Source organism: Euprymna scolopes, chromosome 11, assembly GCF_053919585.1.
Source record: "Euprymna scolopes isolate OS-2025 chromosome 11, ASM5391958v1, whole genome shotgun sequence".
Lineage (NCBI taxonomy): Eukaryota > Metazoa > Mollusca > Cephalopoda > Sepiida > Sepiolidae > Euprymna > Euprymna scolopes.
Window position 1 is genome coordinate 124,789,467 of NC_136492.1, and position 19,893 is coordinate 124,809,359.

Genomic DNA, 19,893 nt, shown 5'->3' on the forward strand with positions numbered 1-19,893 from the left:
AATGACAGTATTTACTTTGCACTAAGAATAAGGCCTTATAAACCCCAAGTCTCTTGTGCACTATGTATATTAGGAATGGAATTTATTTTACTGACAAAGTACACCTGATTTGTTAATTTTTTAACCAGTTACAGGTTCATATTGCCACATATTTAATACTCTAACGAGCAAAAGTAAATACTTTCATTCAGAAAGTTGTTCGCATTCTTCGAATAATGGTTATTAAGCATGTTATTTTGTTAAAGATAAACTACATAATATAATGAACAAATGCAATAATCGCTCTCTGCATCGGACAATTCACCTACACGGGAAGTGCGTGTAGATATCATTCTGTCATAAATTATTTTGGAATAGTATCCAACTTGCTAACAATGAAGAAAATTAAACAGAGTGGGTACCATACACAGTGGATTATAATGCATTGTGTGTTTCTTTTTTATTTCTGCAAAATAATACTCATATGATGGAGTAAGCAAGTCTATTACACTTTATTTCAATCAATTGTTAAAAAGATAATTACCGAATTGAAGAAATTCAAAGTAAAAATGTACACCATCTCATATGTTCGATTAGCACGTAAGTGGCTTGAAGATATATATGTAGGATGCTGTTTCTCCAGATTACTAGTGCTTGCTGGTAAACTGCAACCTGGGATGTCAGTTAGTTTGAAGTATGTATTTGAGAAAGTTTTCTCGTAAAAAAAGGAGAGTTAAACGAAACTCTGGGTGCAGCCGATAAGGATTCACCGGACACAATTGTAAAAATGACTGGGGATCGTCTAAGAACCGAGAATTTTGTATTTTTGGAAGGGAAATATTGACTAAATATGCCTTTGCCTTTAAGAATACGCTTATTTAGTTTTTGCTTATAACATCGCTCAAAATTATAATATCCCCTAGAACAAACTACTAAATTCTTCAATTATATGGGGGAAATGACATGCTTATTACAAAAGTGAGATATCTAGATATGAGCATGAATTTTACCTTTTAGATAAAAACACACCATTCTGCAAGGTGGGTCCAGTTGGTGTAAGGAAAAGATGAACCGCACAGAGAGACAAATAGATTAAGAGAAATAAAAATATAGGTTGGTGTAAAAACAACTTTATTTTTTCCCATACGTTACTTTTATATGATGTCAGAATTAATTCATTCGTATATATATATATATATATATATATAAATATATATATATATATATATATATATACTTAATTTATTCACATAAATTTAATATACGAAAGTATAGATTTATGCGTAAACTTTAAGTATTTACTTCAAAATTGCTCAATACGTAGGTAGAGCTAGTTAGTACTTTATAAAATATATATGGCGATTAAGCTACGCTGAATATTCTGCGTTTCATCCAACTATACGATTCGTCAGGCTTATGCGCGAATTCTGTGGTTGCTTCTTGTTTTTATATATGTTGAGGATTTCTGGTTAGCCAATCATCTTTCTAGTATCCACCGCACCCCTTCCTATAAGCCAATGGGCATGCATTTTATCAAACGGAGGATCTGTTTTAGAACTAGGTTAGTGGTTTTTGGTAGACGTTCTCCTTTTTTTTACATACAAATATACCTATGTGTACACACATAAATGCACATATACATATACATATACATTTATATATGTCTGTGATCGTTTATGCATATTCATGTTTATTTAATTTATTTATTTGTTTGTGTTCTATAGTTATTGTTAGTTTTAAAGCTATTTTGTATCGCTATCCTAGAGTAGGTTTTTTTTTGTGAACACAGTTGTTTGCTATTTCTCGCCTACAGTTTAATAGATTTTGAGGTTCTTTAACGTACCGGATAAAAAATTTTTCATGGGGGCATAATTTGCATGGCTCGTCTAAATGTCTGCATGTGGTAGCTTGTCTCATTATTTTCCATTCGACTACCGGCGTTAGGGGCCGAACGACTGCGGTTTATAAAAACATTTTAAACCTTGATTGAAACCGATCCTCAAAAAAACACAGGAACATTTTCTCTTAGATTCGAGGTCGGCCACTAACCAGTCGTTAGATATTAAAAGAATACGGGGTTATCAGAAAAGTTGGATAAATAGGTGCTGCATGTATCGACCGATAATAAAAGAAATAGTCGTTTTAAGATGCTTTTTACCTACATCTTCGCAACAAAAACCGTCATTTGTAGCGGATTTTACGTGTGATGTAAAGTGGCATAATGGTTACATGCTGAAGAAGCTCCACAGCCGTAAATGCGCTAAAAATGATTATGGTGACTGTTTGGGTGTCTGCGGCAGGTCGCATCGATAACAGTGTTTGAAATCCGGGCGAAACGATAAGGGTTGTGAATTACTGCCGCCAAATTGACGAATGTACCAGAAGTTTTAAAGTATGTCAATATGAAGGGACCAATTCTCCTCACTGAGGACACTAACTAGGATGTTGCACATCTGAGTCTGCAGAAACTGACTGAATTGCGATAGGAGGCTCTGCCTCATCTCACATATTCACTGGGACTCTTGCCCACCGATTGTCACTTTTTTATGCATCTCGACAACTTTCTACGCGTAAAATACTTAAACAACTGAGATGGTGTCGAATCGGCTTCAAATGACTCTTCGCATCCATACTGCTAATTTGATCCATATAAACTTGTTTCTCATTGACAACAATTGGTCAATTCTAATGGTTGTTATTTTGATGAAAAAAGTGTATTATGAAAGAGTATATGATTCTTTGAATATATATGTTTTTTTTTACACAGTGATCACCACTTATCAAGGCCCGGAAGCCACTCAGGGATAAGGTTTATTGCAAGTACATTACGTTAGTGTGGAGATTTGATGAAGTGTTTACTTAAGGGGGCGGCTCATTAGGAATTTGTTAACATTGGACTTGAATACATCCAAGTTGCAGTCCGGATGGAAGCAGGCAGACGGAACAGAGTTCCACAGGCGTGCAGTTCTTAGAAAGAAGCTTTGTTCATGGAAACTGCGTTTTGATTTAGGCACAGATATAGAGTGGGGGAAATTTTTCACAGTGGATTCAGCTAGACGGGTGTTTTTCGTGAAAGATTGGTGAGGGGGGACCAGAGATTGGAGTTCAGACGAGCATCTGCATTGGAAATAACGATAAAGCAAGGACAGGCTCGCAACGCCTCTTCTGTGAGAGAGAGGTTGCAGGGTAGAGAAAAGGGCATCCCCAACTAAGCCACGAAGTCTATTTTGTACTCTGTCAAGGCAGAATAGGCGGTTTTTGAGCAGCTCCTGCCCAGATATGGCAAGAGAATTCCATCCTTGGACGTACTTGGCTTTTATATAGATAGAGAACTGCATAAGTGCTGAGATATCTTCTGGAACTGTAGAAGAATCCCACCATCTTTCCAGCGACCTTGGCAACAGACTTGATGTACGTGTTCCATTTAAGATCAGGAGTAAAGGTCAAACCCAGAAGCTTGTCAAAACACGGGGCCTCACCCAGACGAGAGCAATCCATCACAATTGATGCCAGCTGGGGATCAGAATAGAACGTCAGAAAACGGCATTGTTTTTGCATCCGCCTTATAATATGCAAGACGATAGCGGAAATGATTATTTGGCCATGCCTCAGAAAACCCAAGTAAAAATAAATTACGTATGTTTTGAACGAAAATCGTTTTTTTTTGTTAAATATATTTGTGATTATTACATATTTTATTTACATGTCTCAATATTCTGAAAATTGGAAAGCTTATTTATAAATCGTGTTTTCTTATTAGTAATAAAGTCGTTTGCATAATGTTTCAGACGACAACGCAAATGCATCTTCATCAATAGCCTACAAAGATTCTAAATAAGCGTATCGTTATATCGAACTCTTTACGTTATATCCACCTTCTTCTTATTCTGAAAGTCGATATTACTGTTGTCTAGTTAATTTATTAATGTCTGCTATTGAATTCATGTGAATGCACCGCATACAATAAAGCTTATATAAAATACATATATTTTATTTGCTTATTCATGTTTCAAAATGCCAGAGCGAATGTTGACTCTTACATTAGTAAATGTTACACGTTAGGTATGAGCTAAGTTGTTTCTCGAAGCACATTTTCCATGAATAGATATTTCTAAAGAATCTCCTGTCGAATAATATTTTATTGTTTGTGAATGAATAGACCTGATATCATGTCGTCTGTCGATTCTGCTTTAATACTTTTTATATGCAAATGAAGGTGCTAATGTGTAAGCAGTAACACAAATGAATCGAGTATCAATGAATGGCGTCCATTATCTTGAAAGTTAACACGTATATAATTCATAATATGCATAACAGAGTTAATACGCTTTTTACCATATAATCTTGCATATTACCGTATACTCTTAAAAACTGATAATTGTATTACCTTTAATATTATGAAATGACTGCCCAATTTTTGTGCTTTTAGGATTAAATAGAACATTGCATCACCAATTAAAATTCACTATTCTAAAGCCTGATTACACAACTAATGAATTTAAAAAATGCAATCAGTACATAATGATACATTTAAAGAACAATTTGCAATAAAATAGTTTTATACCTGGAAAAATGTAACAGAAACGTATTGAATGATTTATACTGCCATTGGAAAATCTTTTTTATGAATCGGGAATAAGTTTTGTAGTTGCATTAGTAATTCAAGATAAGAGGGGTTGTGATATGAAATGTGGGAGGAGTATTTGACTGAAATCGCTATAATTGATTCTCTAAAATACTGTGTTTATACAGAAAATAATTGCACAGCGTGATGTAATTTGGGAACTCTACACATAACTATTTGCGAGAAACTGAAGATGCATAATATATATATATATATATATATATATATATATATATATATATATATATATATATATATATATATATATACATATATATATATATATACGGGAATTTTGTTCAAAATTATTGCTAAGAAAAACACATCATTACGATAGGAGGATTAAATTGAGCTGATCACTTCAGATGTCGAGGTACTTAATGCTTTACTGGCCCCAATGAAACCCGATTGTATTGCTATATCTCAGAGACCAAGACACAGCGCTCGCAGTAGATGCATGCTTGATCTCTCTAACCCAAGAATGTCTGACACAGCAATTTCACTATTAAAAAATATATATAACGATCGCTTTATTTTTGAAAGACGGTGATTATCTACATGAACTGGGGTACCACTGGGGAGACAACAAACATAGAATGCACTGTTAAAATTGTGAAAGAGTTTAGAAGCAATTTCATCAAAAGAGCCCAACCCTCTTTAAATCGAACCAGTCGCATTTTCACCAGAACAATGCGACACTTTACAACTCCATCCTTGTCACAGACTACTTGATAAATGTGGGAATCGGGATAATCCAGCACCCTAATGAAAGGTCAGACGTGTAATCTTATTGTTCTTGTTTATTTCCTAAGCTGATGGTAAATCATCGACACTGTCTTTATTAGACAATTGAAAAGATTAAAGATCCTGAGACGAAAGTCATTGACTCACTCCACAGCTGGAAATCCATACGGCCTTCCAGAGTTTATTGGAACAGCACAGCGAGTGCATTTCAACCTGAAACAATTACATCGTAAGGGAATAGAGTTGAATGTTGGTAATATCATTAAAGTGGGAATCGAAAAAAATGGAAACTTATTGGAGGAATCTCCTAGAAAACAACATCATTCTTATTTAAGTTTAATATTACAACAAAACGCAACCATATTGTTGCCGAAATCCTAATTTATTTACAATTGTCTATAAATTAGAAATCTCTTTTAAAAAGGTCTAGTGTATAAATTTCCCGCGGAAAAAAAAACGTAGTTGACGAACATTACTCAGTTTTCCAATATTTTGCGTTGGGAAAGACAGTTTTAGACGTGGAATAGAATAGAATAAGACCATAGAAAGATTCTTATTGGAGAAATTAAATAGAGTTAATTAACATCATTTAGAAAAATATTAAAACATAATTAACATTGAATTAAGTGTAATAGGTCAACAAATTCTCACATATTCAAAATTGTGATCGAAAAAAATTGGTATTTTATGACTTCAATACAATTTAAAAAATATAAATTAAACTTATTTTGGAAAAAGGAAAGTAGATTAGTGCATAGATCGAATAAATAAAAAAAATTGTTTACTTGGGATCCCATTGAACATAATGTTGTGTATTTCAAATTTCATGACAACAATGTACTAAAACTTCAATTGCTTCGAAAATTAAAATATTAGAATATGTTCGTATAATTCGACGAAGATTCGGCCTCCTTTGGTCAAAGATATAACACGATTATGACCGAAGTGTTCACCTGAACAAGATGTAGCTCTAGTTCGTTCCTAAGTACACAACCACGAAGGCCTAATAGAGCGGCCTCGGCCGATATTTGTATGACAGGTTAAATGTATTATTCCTGAAGCGTTTGTCAAAATAATCGTTTGTAGATAAGGAAACAACTAAAAAAAGACAAATTATTTTTTTTTATTTTTTTTTTTATATGGAGTTCACCACTTATCAAGGCCCAATGGCCACTCGGGGATAATGGTTATTGTGTGTACAGTACTCAATGGGATAGTGTAGAAATAGTATTGGAGAATTGATAAGGTGTCATTACTTATGAGGGCGGTTAATCAGGAATTTGTTTATGTTGGACTTGAAGACATCCAGGTAAAAGTCGGGAGGGAAAAAGGCAAGCAGAACAGAGTTCCACAGACGTGCAGTTCTAAGAAAGAAGCTTTCTTCGTGGAATCTGCGTTTTGATTAAGGCACAGATAATGAGGGGGAAACGTATTGACGGTCGTTTCAGCTAGTCGGGTGTTTTTTGAAAAAGATTGGCGAGGGGGGCAGAGAATGGAGCTCAGACGAGCACTTGCCATGGAAATAACTATAGAACAAAGACAGACTCGCTACGTCTCTTCTGTAGGAAAGAGGTTGCAGGGAAGAGAAAAGGGCATCTCCCACCAAGCCACGAATTGTATTTTGTACTCTGTCAAAGCAGGATAGGCTGTTTTTGCAGATCCTCCCCAGATGTGGTAGCAGTATTCCATCTTTGGACGTACTTGGCTCTTATATAGATAGAGAATTGCATCATTAGTGAAATATCTTCTGGAGCGGTAGAAGGATCCCACCATTTTCCCAGCGACCTTGGCCACAGACTTGATGTATGTGTTCCATGTAAGATCAGGAGTAAAGGTCAAACCCAGAAGCTTATCAAAACATGTTGCCTCCCCTAGACGAGAGCCATCAATTTCAATTGATGTTAGATGGGGATCATAGCGTGTATGATGTAGAGATAGGAGCTTTGTCTTAGAGGCATTAAAGGTAACCAGCCACCTCTTTCCCCATTGCACCACGCGCTCAAGATCAGAGCAAAGAGAATCAGAGAGAAAATCATCATTTACAGCCTTTATGTGTTACCATAGATGACCATGTCATTAGCATTGACGTCAATGAAGGATTTTAGTATATGTTTTGGGAGCTCATTCATCATCAGGAAATCAGGAAGAGAGTTAGGCCCAATAACACTGGGCCTTTTATTTCTGCCCATAAACCACTGCTTTCATTAGCCTATCAGAGAGAAATGATTTAATGATCGAGAAAACAACTCAATGTTTAATAGAGGATAGGCGCTGCTGGCTGGGAGTCGAACGGGAGTTTGTCTCCGATCAACCTTTGCTTACGTTTCGCTGAAAGAGACTAATCCAATATTGTATCATTCAAGCGGACATCGTCAAATAACTGACTCTGACGAATATATTTTTTGTAAAGAGTAATTATAACAATAATTCTGATTATAAAAAAAAATATATTGCTTACTAGCTGTACTCGGCCGCTAGTTGCTGTTGTTCAGTTTGTTACAATGGACGAAATTCCTCAAGAAAAAATCCTAAGAAAAATTGCATTTTGTATTGTTTAATTACTTTTATTATTGTTTGCATTTTTTATCAATAAAAGTTGTGATTTTTCCTAAAAAAACGGTTCAGTGTTTTACAATAAATTGTTAGGGGAAATGATTTTTTTCAGGAAAACTTCCTGCTGTTTTTTAAAGACATTGGGCAATCAACGCTTTTTTCGGAAAACGGAATTTATATAATAAAAAGAAAAGATTAATGCTTATATGAACACTGTAAATATTAAGGTTAATGTATAGAAAATTTTGATTTTTGTCAAGAGAATGTACAAATTATGTTTTATCAACAGATATTTAGAAAATAAACAGTAAAATACTCCCATCATTAATTAAATATGCAAATAAATAAATACAAATTTGATTTAGTGTTTCAACAGTTGAACAACGCTAGGTTGAATCCGGTGATTGCCGGTCGAACCTTCACAATAATTGAAATCAGGTGGAAGTCAAATTTTGCAGGAGTACCATTCTGTTTAATGGCGTGTTGTATTCAAGTTTTTGAGTGGGCTATGATCGATTGCAAATTAAACAAAAACTTAACCAAAATGCAACAATTAAACAATTTAATAAGTGCTCAGATAGAACTGTCAGAAACCGATCTCCCGAATGCGTGAAAAATATTGAAGTATCAGACCTCTCAGCTTTCCAAGCTTATAACTTCTTGAAAAATGTAATTCTAATTCTGCTGTTTTTAATTAAAAGACCAGATAAAAGAAAATAACAGTTATATATCAAATTATGTAATATTTGTTTTTAATCGGTTTTATTTTTAAAAAGATTTGAAGAAAATAAACGAACTTAAACTCACGTGATTATAAAAAGTCGATATAATTCCAAAAATCACTTACCTGTAAGAATTACTAATCAATGCATTCTTCCATCTTTAATTGTTAAGAATTTATCCATATTTATATTTTAACATCAAGTTATTTGTTAATAAAATAATTTATATACGCCTATTTGAAAAAGTTGCCATTACGCAAGAATTTTATTTTTTTATCGAAAACCTGTAGTAGTTTTTTATGGTTTTGAACTACGGATGTGCAGAAGGAAGTAAAAATGCACATGTTCGAGTTAGTCGGCTAGCCTTGTCCGTGAAGAAATTTGTGTTCGCATAGGTTGAAAATAGTCAAATTTTATTTATAATATTTTTCCTTAAAAAAAAACACTCGAGGATATTCCCCAAAGAAATACATCTGTTTTTATTTATTGTAATTTCTTTCTTTTTCTCGAGTGATTTAATAAAATATCTTAAAAAAAGAAAACATTTAATGAAATAGAAAAATTGTCGGCATTGTCCATTACTTATTGGGCAAGATAAGCAAAACATAGGATTCCAATAAAAAAAATCAACGTGGTTTAAAAAAAAATGTTTTACACTTTGGACTTTACAGGTAAATTTTTAAAAATACTTTTTTTTGGTTTCAATTTACAATATATTTTTATTGATCTTTTACTTTTAATGTGTGATATATCAAACTTCGGCAAAATTAATTATCAACATTTTAATAGACATTTTAACATGGGAGCGTGAATGAAAAAAAAACGTTTGTCTAAACTATTATATTCAGTTTATTGGAAAGAGCATACAATTTTACATTCACCCTGAAAATATCGTAAAAATTTAACCCATAGAAAAAAATTTAACAGTCAGTCTTCTTTTTTATCGTTCGCTCAGATGTTGGAACGGTGTATTAACAGACAACTGGGACTGCAAATTACAATTCTACCTCACTTTGAATCTGCGCTGCTCTTCCGTTTAAATGGAGGTGTGGGTGGATTTGGCGAACATGGGATTCCGATCCAACTAATGCAAGTTCATTATGTATACTCGGATTTTACGTGCTTACTAAATTGGACGCACTACAAGTGCATATTAATTAGGCGATTTCCGCGAACGAACTTCACTTATTTCGATACCGCCTTACTCTCGCCGTTTATCTTAAGATCACTCCGGAGATAAAACATTGTTCTATAACACGCAGTAATCTTATTCACAAAACATAAATGTCCTCGCAATTCTTCATTCGTTACATGTATATTATCTCACCAATCTAAACCGTTTTGAAGCCAGCAGGAAAAACCTGGTTGTGCACGTGCATGATTCACATAAATGCAAGCACATCATCCAACTCTCATTTACCCATCTTCTATGGCAGATGTTGATTGTCATAAACGGTTAGGTAACAGATGAAATATATATATACATATATATATATACATATATATATATATATATATATATATATATATATATATATATATATATTGTAGATATGGAAATAAAATATGATTCTTGTCTGATTTGATCGTTTAAAACATCTCCGCAAGAAAACAATTTCTTTGGTAGCGCGTTTATTTTGAAAAGAAAAAAATAATGAAAACTATATCTCGTGTCAACTGAAGAATAAATTCTATCACGTGCACTGTTTTAGTAATAATTCCGGATTTTATTTAAGTAGTACAACTGACAGAAAAAAAACGAATAATAGTTTCTAAAAATAAATGCTTTAATGATAAACAAAGAAATTATGCAAAGTATAAATGTATAAAAATCACTTTCGATAAGAAAAAAAGTCAATGCACATAAGTAAACAGGCATTGGATTATATTACATTGCTGTCTCGTGAGTTAATGTCACTTACCGGAGTATTATCTTTTAAGATTGTAGATTAAGGCAATGCGTATATATATAAGGAATGCTTTGAATATTTTTTAAAGAACGTATATAACTTACTAGTTATATATATGCCTTTACTATCCTATCGTTTACCAAGTGATGCACATATTCAGATTTGCGACTTTTGATATTCCAATAAACAATAAATGAAGGTAATTACAAACACACATATACACATGCTCTTCAAAACGCTCAAGAATTATGAAATAAAACTTAACAGGAATGGAGTTGTTTTAATCGAAACGATTAAAGAAAATCAATTCCATTAACGATGTGTTAAAAATAAAAATAAAATGATTTCGAAAAAAAATACCAGGACTGACATACACGCCAGTATGACCTGGGTATGTATTTTGTATATATGATTGAGAGTGTATCACCTACTGCTGAAAGGTGATTTTTTACGTATCGAATTAATAGAACCAACATTGGCGGTTGATTTAAAATGTGGGTGTAAGAGTTGTCAGTAGTGCGTAGTGTATTTGAGTATAGTTGTTTTATTTTACAGCAGAGTGTCCGGTTGTGGATTCTGGTTTTTCGCAGCAGAGCGTCAAACTTTTAGCGGCGACATTTTACATGAGAGCGTCAAGTTTAAAAACAACGATGTGTAGCAGCAATTATGTAAAAACATTGAGAATGTTGATTAAGTAATGTTGAATTTAACCAGTGAAATTGTCACTTGAAAATTTTAGCTTGAAAACATATTGAACAATAATTCAATGCAAACGTTTGACAGTTTACACTTGATTGTTTTAATCACAAGTTCCTTTTATTAAGAGCATTAAATTATTAAACATCCCTACGTCTTGCGATCTTCACTAAAACATGTGAGACGATTGGTCTAGAACACACATACATGCAGGCAAAAAATAAAAATAAAAAATATTCTCCATAATTATTTAGCATTAGACGGTACCTTCTTAAAACCTTTAAACATTCAATTTATTGATATTGCCTGTTTGATATCTTGCATTACGAATTGTAGAAAACCCACATCTAGGAAATTCTGGGACCGTATAGTATTACTCTCACAAAATTGCATGCATATTTATTACATTACCCTAAATGATTCTAGCCAATTGTAAGTTGAAATTATTAATCCCATTACTAAATAAAATAGCAATTTAAATGCACTGTATAATGTCATTACAATACGTGTAGTAATACTCAAATACACAACATAACGGAGAATACAAGTGTTTTAAAATATAATAATATTAAACAGCGATAAACAATGAACAATTGGTTAATCGATGATGTATTTATGCCCGGCCATGGTATGTTTTTTATGTAAAAAGAGAGAAAACATCGTCAAAGGTGATTGATACCGATGATGATGCCAAAGTCGATTACAGTAATTTACATAGTTTTTTTTAATGCAGTAGACATTCGCGGACAAGTATATATTCCAGTTAAATGTAAAAGAAATTTAGAAGTATATTATATGTATTAGTTACCATATTGTTGTCAGTAATATAATGCATGTAGAATTTTACATTGTGTTTTGATATGGCGTTTTATTATAAATCAATGTCGTTGTATATATTGGAAAATCTAACGTAGTGTATGTGAAATAAATGCCACTTTTTACATCGGGGCATGCAGTAATATATGCAAGTAGCTACTTTCCAAAGAGTATTTGTAGTTTAAAAAATAACATTTTAGGGAGCGAGTAATACGCGTACTAAATATAACATCTTCAATGTAGACAACCGAATAATGTTTCTACAGAAAAGTAAAACTGTGTGTTATAAACTATTACTGTATACATTCGAACTCGTTTGAGAGTAAAATGTTCGAAACGAAAACAAAAGTTTGGAATAGATTAAAAGCTTCATGTTGATTAAAGCTTCCTATTTTTGGCAAAGGAAGCCATAAAGTTTTACAAGTTGTATAACAACCCCACTATTAAGAATTGTTATTTTCATGGGTTAAATCTAAGGAGTTTAATACCCGGTGTTTTGTTCAGTGCATGAAGCCCACACCAGCTTCCATGAAGAAGGATTACAATAACCAGAAACGAATTTTGGAAGGTAACTTACGAGGCCTCAAATTATGGTGCATTTACATGAAAAATAAAATATCGTGTTTATTATCAAGGCTATGCTAATAATTTGGCGAAAACAGACTTCTTAACAACTGTTGGTGCTCTCGTCATCGATATATATATATATGTATATATATATATATATATATATATATATATATATATATATATATATACCTGAACAAACATTTAAAAAAAAAACTATACACACATATTCCATAGAAAATCAGCAGGTTTGTTGGATTGGAACAGCCATATACGTCTGATAAAAACCAATGCAAATCATCAGTATCTTATGAAAGGTAATATTAGAACCCATTTGAATCAATAAAACAAAACAATTCAGTTCAGTGAATCTCTATCGATGAGATAGGATTGGCGATTGAGTGAATGAAAGATGTAAATAATAAGCTTGAATGAGGTCACATTCAACCTGATTGGCAAATATCCGAGAAGTCAATTTTCATAATATTGCGACTGTCCGGTCCCGCTGAAGCGCGATTCGATACTGTTCATTGTTTATTCATTCACGTAGTTTCCTTATGTTACCGACTTGTAGATGATCCGACGGGCAATTTTGATAAATCCTCTCTAATGTAGGAAGGTTCGTCCTACTGCATATATCTGGGCTAAAATAAACCAACGGTTTTTGAGGCATTCTCTTTTTTGGTTCGATACAAAAATTTACTAAAAGTGGACTATTTTCGCTAGTATTGGCTAACCTTTGTGTGGACAATTGCCTAACGATATAGTCGCTTTCCTTTGTATCGCCTAACTGTCATTTTGTCCTCTGTATTTCCTCGTGATACGCAAATTTTTCTGCACACTTTTTATTTGTGGTGGCGAGGGTGGTGGCTGTCTATTTTCCGCTCATAGTTAAACCGCGGCATTTCGCTTCAATATTGTCTCGATAGGGAGTGGGGGCAGTGGTTTTTTTATGTTTTTACGCGTAGATGTTTTCGCTTTTCTCGAGAGGAATAAGTAGGCGGAACAGGGGATTGACTGATAGATACAAAAATAAAAGGAAAGCAGGAGATACAGAATTATGCCATGATTTCTAATGACAAAAACCAAGGGTATTCTTCCTAAATATTTATACCTAATTTTATTTTAAACATCATAATTAATTACTGTGGAAGCGCGTTTTAAAAATAAACATATATCGATAAACATTAAACACATGTTATACCAAGCGATTGTTATTCCTACACATTTTTATAGGTGTGAGACTTGGATTTCGTACCAAATTATGTCAGTAAACACGAAATTGTCCACCAACAAAAATCTCGAGCTATGCTGAACATCAAATGGTACGACTATGTAACTAACACAAGCTTTCTTGAGAGAGCTAACAGCTGCAGTATTGAAGTCACAACCATGATGCACAAACTCCGTTGTTTGGGGCTATCCTGACATTGATGAAACATGCTCCTGCACCTGGAGCTACTCACATGAGAAAGAAGTATCATCCGCCCTACACAGCGAGACAAGGACCCATTAACGTTTACCCTAAAAACATCGGATTTGATCTACATACCTGGGGGAAAACACCTCTGGATCTGAGCCTGTAGCGCCAATCAAACATGTGCATTACAAAAGTATAAAACTAGCATTTTTACGTAAGCCTTTCAATGTATCTTTCAATGTTTCGCCTTCTAATGTCCTAAGTATCATAGCCAATGCATTCATTGGTATGTTAAATGTATGAATGCATTGACGATGATACTTACAAGCCTTAGGAGGCGAACCATTAAAAGATACATCTGCAATAAATAAAAAAAAAATGCTAGTTCTATTTTTGATGTGCAGACAAACCCACCCAATATTTTTGCTGATGTAGAGACGTTGTTTTAAGAAGGATAAACTTACTGGCCACGACCTATTGTCTATCTCAATAACAACATTGTTTCCGAAACGACCGTACAGTTTATTAATTTTGCTTGTTCTTCCTTGCGAACCCGATTTTTCTTTTTTATTTTAATTACAAAATATCTATCATCTTACTCAATATATATATATATATATATATATATATATATATATATATATATATATATATATGCATAGGTAGGTATATAGATAGCATTTGTTTAACATAAGCAATATTATTTCGTTTAACATTAATTTGCTCAACATCGTTCGTACACAACATACAGTACAAAAATGATTCATGGAATCATGTTCCCTAAATGCTCAAAAATGGCCTCCGTTGAACATCGATAGACCTATCGAGGAAATGTGACATCCCGCTGTTTGTTTTACAAGTGTTCTAATAGGGTATTCTGCAACAAACGTAAAACCCTTGTTTATCCTCGATGTAATTTTATCTGACACACCTGACAATCAGCTTAATCCCACTCCTACATAGTAGAGATCTATTGACGTAAAGAAATCTGCTACTCTGATTATTCCTTTCTAGAACTGTTAGACTTTGTGATTTTCTTTCCGGGTTCCTGCTTTTAAAACATTGCTGACATGCAGATGTTGAAGTGTAATTTTAAGAGATATCTTTGCGCTAAACTACCAAGATATTTCACCACCATTATTTTCCCGATAAAAGAAATCTATATCAAAGTGTGTTTGTGGTTTGTTTTGAGGGTGAAAATGCTATACAAATCATCACTATATATATATATATATATATATATATATATATATATATATATATGTGTGTATATATATGTATGTATGTATATATATATATATATATATATATATATATATATATATATATATATATATATATAATGAAATGTCGAATTTTTCCTTTCTGGACCCTTATCTGGTAGGTGAACAACAACAGATACCACATAAAGATCCATTATATCATGCCTATTATTATGTGAAAAAAATTATAAAGAATGTCTTGACACATCTAAATGTTCGAATAAATTCCTCGATCTATTCCAAGTAACTACACCAGCACTTTCTCATTAACATACAGAGGAAGAGTCCTGATTTTTTTCCTGATTGCTGAAGTTCTACTACTGATCTTTATAAACACCTCATTGGTTCAATACACCCAGGTATAGCTATTGTGGTTACACCCTACGGAACTCATTCAAAAGCTAATAACCCAAATGCAAAATTCCCGTACGTCGATTCGAAAACCAAAAAAATCCTCTATCACAAAATACTACTATTCTGATTGGCTCAGATGAAACCAAATCCTTATTCTAATTCCGTAACCTAAAAGCAACGTTTATCTAACATGGCATCTGCAAATAGAGGCCGGCGATTTTCATTAAATAAAGCGATTACTTACCAGCACGGATAAATGTGTCTTCCACTCCCTCCCTCTCACTCTCTCTCCTTCTCTCTCACTCTCTCTGTCTATCGCACTTGGTGTATCAGAATTTTTCTAGGAATTTTTGACACCCGGAACACGAAACTGCAAATAAAATATAAACATACTGGTAATTTCTCCTTTAACGGTGGGGTGTTTATTGTCTTTATGGGTTATACTTCCAAAATAAACTATTTAAGTTGTATAAAAAGTAATAGAAATATTTTTTTTTAAATAGTAATGAACTTGATTGAATGTAACGAGTTCAGTATTTTTCAATTTTAAAAATCTATAAACAAAATTCTAATGATTCTATTTTTACGATGTTTTCAGGGGCAATGAGATATGTTATGCTCTTTCCAATGAACCGAATATAATATTTTAGGCAAACGTTTTTTTTTTATAATTCAATCCCCCCCTTTTCCAAATGTCTATAAAAAAATAAATAATTAATTTATGTACCGAAGTTTTATATATCACAAATTGAAGATAAAATATCAATAAATAACACATTCAAATTTAAACACAAAAAAAATAGTGTTTTTTTAGAAATTTACCTGTAAAGTCCGAAGTGTAAAACCTTTTTTAAAAAGAATCCACGTTGTTTGCTTTTGTGTGTTTTTTTTTTAATGAAACCATGCGCCTTGCTCCTTTAATTGAAAAAAGAAAAACTAGGGCTTGAATGACATTTTTCGACGAGTTATAAGCTTCGAATGGTGGGGGGATTATTCAATATTTTTCACGAAATTTCTGACACTGCTCCTACCGCATTCTCCTCTCGCTCTCATAAAGTGGTAAGACAGGGAGAAAGATTAACAGAGTCAGAACGAGAGGTATATTTGTTTTGTTTACATCTATACACTGTACCGAAACGAGAGAGACAGACCGAGATACTGAGAGAGAGAATAACGTGACAGACAGACAGAGACAGAAAGAGACAAAGAGAGAGAAGGATAGAGAGTGATAAATCATCATAACTGCAGAGATAGAGCGGAAATCATCGTCAGGGATAGAACCCATTTAATTACGGCCTCAGTTAGCTTAAAAAATGGAGTTATTGTGATGGCGTCAGGGTGGAGCAGGAGATAAGGGGGCCCCGATCAAACTTACGGGTTTCACGCGCGCCTCCATGGAATAAATTAATTCCTTTTTGATTTTTTTTGAACAGCGTTACGCCTTGCGATAAATACGTATAATATTTTTTGTTTTCCCATATTCTTTATCGAATTCAAACAGTTTTATTTTTCTTTTCCTTCTTTTTATTTTTTTTTATCGGAATGAAACGAAAAACCTTCAGTTTGCGTAGGGGTTGTTTTTTTGTTTGTTTTTTTGCTTATTTTATATTTAGTTTATTTTGGGGGGGAAGATTTTCGTTTTTGTTAATGTAGTTCATGACGTATTTGTTACCAAGTAGCGCAGTAATAATAAAAAAAAATAAATGACACAAGAAAGAAGTTAGGATTCCATGTTTACTTTCTTATGAAAGTGTCTTCTTTTAACTAATACTTAGAGACAGACTATTTATAATCGCGGACACCTGTAAACTTTACCACAGCTTCAACAGCTTAATGGAATTTTTTATCTCTCCGCTCCGGCACCCTCTTGCAGTCTGATAGCTGCACTTACAACCAGAAAAAGCAGTTTGTATAACGAAGCTGTTCGTAACTAAGAGGTTGTTGTTCGGCAGCAGCAAAAAAAAAAAACAGACAACAATAACCGTATTTTACTTTGTTTCGAGGAGGGTACGCTACTAACACGTAAGGCCAGTAAGTGTAGATTGCTAGTATTAAAATAATTGAAAAATATTACCAGAAAACCAGAAAATTGAAAGTGTTAAAAAAATTGGAAGAATAATTTGAAAAAAAAATAAAAATAATAAATGATACCAAGTATACGGCTAAAACACACACATCATAAAAAATGCGTAGATGCAAGCGGTATACAGACTGGAATAAAAACAGATGTTTTCAGATAAAGGGGATCCGTTTTAAATATACATCAACAACTATATATACTTATATGCTGAATATTTATATTATATTTAAATTATAGTTTAGTTTACTCGGATAAAATGAAAAACTAAAAAAAAATCAATTCATAATTTGCTATTGTCTTCTTCTTCTTCTTCTTCTTCTTCTTATTATTATTATTATTATTATTATTATTCTCATTTCGTTTATCAACATCTCCCTGAAAACGGAGCGGATTCATTTCCAGTTGGTTTCCCTCAATCCCGGCTTCAAACCAGGAGCTTCAAAAATCAAAGGTTTTCCTAAGGATATTGGTGGAACCTACAATAGCAATGGTCTGATTGTCGCCTAAAACATCGATGATTTGTAGTGTTTACAATTGTTCTTCCATACTACTTGATACTATCCTAGGGTTCCAACTACGACCTCCCAATATATCCAGAGTCCAAGCGATCGTGTCTTTTGCGATATTCTCTCTCTCTCTCTCTCTCTGCCAGTCAACAACACCCAGCTCAAGGTGCGCAATTGACTCTGAGGTCTTACCACAACTCCGGCATTCTGTAGCAACTTCCTCTCCTAGAACCATTTTTTGAACAACCCTGTTCATAATGCCTGCTCCTGTGCTGCACAAACAAAAGCTTCAGTACTCTTACCAGATACCCAGCTCTATGCCATTGCCATGGTCTTTAATCAGCAACTTCTGCTATATCCTGGAAGAACCTTCCATGCATTTTCTTCCTGCTCTTTTTCTATCCATAAGTTTCGCATTTCTTTTTTCTTCTTGCTCGTCCGTCGACGATGACCAATGTATCAATCCGTTCGGTGTCGGGTATCGTTGGGTCATGAGAAGGCTGATGAGGCGTGCTCGGCAGACTCTTCTATACTCTGGCCACGTGAAGGCGGTATCGACAGGATGTGACCCGGAAGCTTTCTCCTTACTCCTCTTGCGCTTCTACTGGTCGTGGGGCATGCGTTGATACTCTGCCCTGTTGGCTCCCATGCTGATGGCGCAACGCCAGGCAGAGCGGTCCGCAACGCGACTCTCCCAAGACTGAGGCTTCATATCAAAGTATTTGGGGGAGGTTCTCAGGCAGTCTTTATATCGTTTCTGTTGTCCGCTTTCCTCGGCTGTTCCCCGTCGAAGAGCTGTTTTGGGATTCGGCCGTCATGCATGCGACAGACATGGGCTGCCCACCGTAGCTGGGTTTTGCTGATTATGGTGCTGATTGTATGGAGCCCCGAGCGCTTCAAGACTTCTGTGTCAGGAATTCTGTCTTGCCAGCAGACGTTGAGTAGATTACGGAGACATCTGAGGTGGAAGCCATTCAGCTGTTTTTCATGTCTTTTATATGGCGTCCAAGTTTCACATCCGTAGAGTAGGGTTGTCTGGACGACTGCTCGTATACTTAGAGTTTGTTGCGAGTGTAATACGTCTCCTCTTCCACAGATTGTCTCTAATTCCCTCAAAATGCACTGCTAGCTGTGGAGGTCCTATGGTAAACCTCAACGTCAATGTTGGTGATGCGGGAGAGGGTGCTGCCAAGGTAGGTGAATTGATTCACATCATGAATCTTCTGCCCTTTGACAGTGATGACGGGTTCGTGGAATGCCCCTCCTGGGGCGGGTTGGTACACTTCTGTCTTCTTTGTACTGATAGTGAGACCAAATTTGTCACAACTGTTGGAGAATCGGCCCATTTGACGTTGCATCTCTATCTCATTTGGGGCGTTAAGTTCGCAGTCATCGGCAAAAAGAAGGTATCTGATGATGGGCTCCCTCACTCTCGTCACTGCCTGCATTCGTCTGATGTTTAAAAAAATTCCCGTCACATCTGTACTTGATGTTAATGCCAGAGTTACTTTCTTTGGAAGCGTCCTGGAGCATGGCAAAGAAAACCATGCTGAAGAGCGTCGGGGCTAAGGCACAACCTTGCTTGACTTCGTTGGTCAACCTGTTTTGACCACCAAATTTTTCCATGATCCGCCAGAAGCCATTTCAGCAGACAGTGTCG

General features: G+C 34.4%; 1 protein-coding gene across 1 annotated transcript; it reads right to left on the reverse strand.

Moving 5' to 3' along the window:
* Positions 1-19,345: 19,345 nt before the first annotated feature.
* On the reverse strand, positions 19,346-19,681 carry LOC145288202 (uncharacterized). Its single transcript, XM_080136249.1, has one exon. It carries the CDS (start codon positions 19,679-19,681, stop codon positions 19,346-19,348), a length of 336 nt encoding a protein of 111 aa, XP_079992375.1.
* Between the last annotated feature and the right edge of the window lie 212 nt (positions 19,682-19,893).